The sequence below is a fragment of the Arachis ipaensis genome, chromosome B5, assembly GCF_059453495.1.
Source record: "Arachis ipaensis isolate K30076 ecotype BB chromosome B5, ASM5945349v1, whole genome shotgun sequence".
NCBI classification, from domain to species: domain Eukaryota; kingdom Viridiplantae; phylum Streptophyta; class Magnoliopsida; order Fabales; family Fabaceae; genus Arachis; species Arachis ipaensis.
Window position 1 is genome coordinate 126,380,960 of NC_142440.1, and position 5,917 is coordinate 126,386,876.

Sequence of the window (5,917 nt, forward strand, 5' to 3'; positions counted from 1 at the left end):
AAGGAAGGAGGCTGTTTACAAACCTTTTATATGAAGTTATGTGAGTGGACTTGGACTCACTTGAACCTGGTTGAATTTATTGGTTCAATTTTAGGTCAAAATCTTTAAATTTACAGTTTTTAATTCGTATTTTAATTATTTTTTTTAAATTACAAAATTTAATTTCCTAATCTCCTAAATTCATAATTAATTTATTAATTAATTATTTAATAATTTATAAAATTTTACATCCTACCCACATAATTAAGAATTTTGTCCTCAAAATTTGTTTCTTCAGTCTCCATATATACTCCATCAATTTCAACCAGCCTCACACCATTTATTCTACCATTCTTTTAAAATTTATTCGTTTATGTAGTTTTTAATTTTTAATATATATAAAAAGTGATCTAAACTCCAATAGCTAATGGATAAGATATTCAAAAATATCAAACTACCTTTGGAAAATCGATCCAACTAGATTTTAGTGCAGAGGTCAAATCATATCAAGAAAGGAAAAATTTTTAAATCAATGCAATTATATTTTATTCATTTTGTTTTTTTTCCTCCACTTTTCTTCTTAAAATCCGATTATCCAATTATAATTAACATAATTATTAAAAGTTTAACATCATAATTATTAAAAATAACTTTAGTAGCTCTGCATCCCAAGGGTCACATTCTAATATAAATTAGGAAAATGCTAAGGTTAACATTTTTATGGGAAAAAAATGAAAAATTAGATAATGTTGACTCAAATGCATAACAAATACAATAAAAAAAAAAAGTATGAATAACTTAACATTTTTCGTATACAATGCTATAGAAAGTCACCTCTTTATAACACAAAATTTAGCCATCTATGGTTAATGTTAGCGTACAAAAACATGATACAATGAATGTACTTAAGAATGGAAAGGGACACGAAAGAATTCTTAGGTTCTGGCATAAAAAATTGTTCAACTCGATCATATGGACAAATAAATTCTCATGCTAAGATGGCTTGTATTGTTCCAAGCATTTTCCTCACCTAAAATATCTCTCATTTTTTTGAGGGAGATTCTTTAATAAACGAAACGTCATCTGTTCCAGCCTTAGGTGATAGAAGGCGCCTTTCTTGCCCATCATCTGAATTATTAGTTGATATATTTGGTGTGTCAGTTGGAAGGGAATCCGCAACCTCATCTTCTGCAAATAGTCATGACCAATAAAATGAAAAAGCTTATGTTAGAAACATGTTATTAATTATTAAAAAAAATAAGTTTTAATGGAGATTTTTTTTTACTAAATCCCCAAAGTGATCCATGTCACGCTATTCACTGGTTTGGTCTCTAAGGTTCCAATTATACTATTGTCATTTTCGAGATTGAGCTTTGAGTACTATAGTGATCTTTTGATTTCTTTCGGGCATAGCAAACGGAGTGACGTGTTGACACTCCTTTATCGTGCTAGATAATGGTGAAATGATACTATTTGCTTTTGACGCCCAATCAAAGTATAAACAACGTCGCTTTGATAATTGTGAGCATGTAAAACGGTTTGCACACACTTCAATTGGACATTTCTGCTTTGATTGGATGCCAAAAGCATTTTACCATTGTCCAGTGTGGAAAGGGAGTGCTAACTTATCGCTCCGATTGTTGAATCACTGTCGAGAAGGGGTCGAGGGACCACTATGATGTCTGGAACTCAATCTCAGGGATGACGATAGTGCAATTGAAACTTTAGGGACCAAATTAGTGCATGCCGTGAACCTCAAAGACCATATAAAAAATTTAATTGAGAATTTTTATGTTAAGTTTTCAAAATGGACAAAATTAAATTCAATTATTATTATATTTTCTTCTATCACCATGAATGTGTCAATGGTGTAGAAACTATATCTAAATTTGAATTAACATCTGTGGTAGAAATCTAAGAAAAATTAAAAGGAAGTAGTAGTGTACACACCTGAATGGTATTCAGGTAGTTGTTTAACGGTTGATGCCTGGAGAGTTTCTGGAAGTAGACATCTGCATATAGAACCTGAAATTTTGACAAAAGGCAACACTTATATTATTGTTATACATGTTTGCAATCACTATGTCATGTGCTATATCTATGGTCATGGTGGATATATATGATAAGGAATTAACAAAATAGAACTCCAACATTGATAAATATGGATCCAAGGTTGGGCTATATTTGTAACAAAAACCAACCTTATTCTTGTCCCATGAAATAATAAGTAATTAGTCGACATAATAAACAAAATCATGAAATATAATACATCTCTAAAGTGAGAAGATTGATAAAATATTTGCTTAACTGTATGTATGACCTTATTACCTAGTTTGGCAAGTCGATTCACCCAACCTGGGATGCGCTTTCCGGTCAATCTACACGAGATATCGTCAGTAAAGTGATTGCAGTTCTTAGATATAAGGTGGTAAGTATCCCCATGATAATCACTAGCCATATTCTCAATAAATATCCGAAACTCAGAAGGATGCATATTTGCATGGCCCAAATTGACAGAACATCTATATACAAATCCAGGACATTTTCTTGGCTCTACTTCAAAAACTCCACTGGCTGGGAAGTCGTGTGCTCCGAATCCATACTCCTTGCCATGAACTATTCTCACCAGACATGCACATACACAACTCACAGTGAAAAAATAGGAACAAAATTGACAGAAATAACAACATAAGCAGATATTATAATAGAAAATTTAACAACAAAATAATTTGTGAGAAAAACCTTTTTCTATAGTGAAAACATTAGGTGCCTACTCTGACACGGAATAAAAGTGTGTAGAATATAGAGAGCGCAATAGTGAATAATATGTGTTGTGGGTTTCACTATTTAAAAGTCTTTGACTTAAATATTGTATACTCTCTCTGTATCTTATGTATTTTATTAGTATTGAGTATTGACCAAACATTAAACATCTTATGGGCGGATCATTTTGAAAAAAAATCAACTAATCACTCTTCACAACCAAATAATACATTAAATTTCATTCTATTTTAAAGAAAATTGCTAAACCCTTAAAACAGTATTATACAATACCACCTAAACTCATCTTATATAGCTTGTTAAGGAATGTAGAAAGAGCTAGCTCTGAGATTTAATGGTGAGTAATTCTTAGCATTAAATTAAATTTCTTAGACACCTAAACTTTTCATGTCTAAGGCTAAAAAATCATTTTAAAGTCAATAGTCATTTCTCATAACATATCAGATTATTTAAATCACCACAAGCTCGTAACAGGGTTTTCTTTGATAATGATTGAAAGGGCAAAATCCATGTACATAGAATCCCAAATTTGCCCCACCCATTAAGGGAGATAAGTTGCATTTAAAATAAGCCTCTTGCACCATATATTCTAATTCTACCAAAGAATAAGCGAACACAACGAATTTTTTATGGCAAGTTACATGAGAGAAAATATTTCCTATAAAATATAAATTGAATTGGGCACCTTATTGAAGCAAATATCAATATGAAACAATTATATCAGAACTAGAATTGGATCAAAATAACGAGAAAAATCATTAATCAAGAAATAAAACAATATATATTGTCAAAACAAGTTCAAACTACAATGAAAAAAACAGAGAAATTAACATTTATTGAATTGACAAAGGTTAAAAATGAGAGGGGGGGGGGGGAGAGAAAAATTGGTCTTGGAAACAAACCTTCAATGCCAGAATGATATATTCCAAATCCAAACCAATAAAAGTAACTATTGAGAGGGGTCAGATCATATACATGCAATATAACGCGCGTCTTGGTGGTGCTGTTTTTTTCTTTGTCTTTGAGATTATTACAAGATTGGGATGTTGTGATTGAGTTGCTCTTCATCCCCATTTTTCCACAAAGATGGATGTATTGTTGCCCTTTATCTCTATAATTTCTTGGGACAAGGGCAACCTTACAGAAACTCGAAAATCAGAAAGGAATTAAATATGTTTTGTTATTTTTTTTTTCTTTTTCAACTATTACTCCATCGACAACAATACCACCTTAAAGAAAAACCAAAAACCCAAAAACCCGGATTTGGCTCTTCCTTGTGCTACTAATATTATTCAAGGTTGTTACAAAATGGCATTTGTCATCGTCATCGTTTGCGCGTTTATTAACATGTATGTTTTTTTTATTAACATGTATGTTATGTTGTCTGTTTAGTTGTAGTTGTATTATCTAAAATGCTACGAGTGTATTAAAATTCAGTCAACAAATCGGTTATGTATTTGTATATAAAATTATGTATTATTTAATTTATTTTTAATATATATTTTATATTAATAATTAATATAGTGATTGATTTCTTTTATATACATAAGTTTGTTTTGATAAAATTTTTACTTGTTAAAAGTAGTTTATTAAAATTAATTTTTAAAAAATAATTTTTAAAAAATTATAATATTTATATTTGATAAATTAAATTAAAATAACTTTTAAGAAATATAAATAATAACAGTTATGTTTGGTAGAATAATTTTTAAAATTTAAAAATACTATTATAAATATAAATATAAGAATAAATTTAAAAATTTATTAATATATAAAATTATATTAAATTTTTTTATTTTAATAAATACAAGTTAATTTTAAAAAAGTTTTATTTTAAATATTTTTAAAATATCTATATTTTTTAAAATTACAAATATAAATATATAATTTTTTTATTTATCATACAAAATTAAGTATTTATATTTTTTAAAAGCACATATATCTTTTTAAAAGACTTTATCAAATCAAGCTGTAGTATGATTGTTGTACTATAAAACCAAAAACACGAATATTAATCTATATTTTTATTTATTATATATGTGTCATAAGAATAAAATTAAGAGATTAGTCAATTTAACAAATATTTTATATTTTAAAAAAGAAGTTTAATATATGATGATGTATATTTTACATAAAAAATTATTATGCAACAAACATCTCTTGTATCGATCTCCATTATATATAGGGTTGATTTAATAAATTTTTTTAAAGATATGCTTGTACTTTTAAAAATTATAAATTTTTATTTCGTGTTAAAAAATAAAAAAAAATTATGTATTTATATTTGTAGTTTTTAATAAATATGAATGCTTTTAAAAGGATTGAGGGTGAAATTTTTTGAAGTTGATTTGTGTTGAATTTAAAAAAATAATAATAATTTGATAATGACCAAATATTATGATAATGGACCAAAAAAAATCCAAAGAAGTGTAAATAATTTTATTTGGTTAGTGTGCAGAAAATGTCCAAAACAAAGAGCAAATTGACAAGACCAAAATAATTATCCAAGCCCATGATCAAAACATTCAGTCCATTCACTCACTATGGTTTATGGAAATGATTGTTATCTAAGAAAAAAAGATTTACTCCCATCTGAACTAAACTCAAAGTAACCAAGCTAGTTCTCTCTGTTCTCTCTTCTTTCACTCACGTAAAACATTCCAAAAGGAAAGTAAAAAAAATAAAGTTTGATTAGGGTTCAAATCGAAAAACAAAAGGTAATATGCTTCTATTGATGTACAATTCGGATAAAGCCTTGAAACAAGAAAAATGTGCTTCATTCTCTTATCAAGCGCCAAAGTAGAAGAAAGAAAAGCTAATAAAGGAGACTATGCCAAATTAAAATCAACATAAATAAGTTACGCAAAATCAGGGAATAAAGGTATCAAGTTTCTATTAACATGCAAGTCAATTATTTGCTGATTTCTTCTTTCCTCTATACAACCATTTTAGATAATATGAAGAAAATGGTGGCTATCTTGTTCTGCTATAAATCAATTATTGATAATTAAACTTGGAGACAAAGTACAAAATTAAGAGTTTGAATTTGGCAAAAAGAAGCAAATTGCTGCTGCTCATCTCTCTGCTATTATACTTAAATCTAATTTTAAATTCCTGATTTTCTGGCCTGAGTGAAGAAAAGAAAAGGAAGACTTCA

At 28.2% G+C, this 5,917-nt stretch overlaps 1 protein-coding gene across 1 annotated transcript; it reads right to left on the reverse strand.

Annotated features, from left to right (window-relative positions):
- Positions 1–749: 749 nt before the first annotated feature.
- LOC107642006 (deSI-like protein At4g17486) lies at positions 750–3,960 on the reverse strand. The gene is made up of 4 exons (XM_016345345.3): positions 3,663–3,960; positions 2,308–2,595; positions 1,930–2,004; positions 750–1,167 (listed from the first exon to the last, which is right to left on the reverse strand). Exons 1-4 carry the CDS (start codon positions 3,832–3,834, stop codon positions 1,022–1,024), a joined length of 681 nt encoding a protein of 226 aa, XP_016200831.1. The 5' UTR covers positions 3,835–3,960; the 3' UTR covers positions 750–1,021.
- Between the last annotated feature and the right edge of the window lie 1,957 nt (positions 3,961–5,917).

Coding starts and splice junctions, on each gene's coding strand:
- LOC107642006 (XM_016345345.3), bottom strand. CDS start 3,834: ATGGGGATGAAGAGCAACTCAATCACAACATCCCAATCTTGTAATAAT. Junction 2,596..3,662: donor ATATCATTCTGGCATTGAAG/GTTTGTTTCCAA, acceptor TGGTGAGAATAG/TTCATGGCAAGGAGTATGGA. Junction 1,168..1,929: donor ACTACCTGAATACCATTCAG/GTGTGTACACTA, acceptor GACTATTTGCAG/AAGATGAGGTTGCGGATTCC.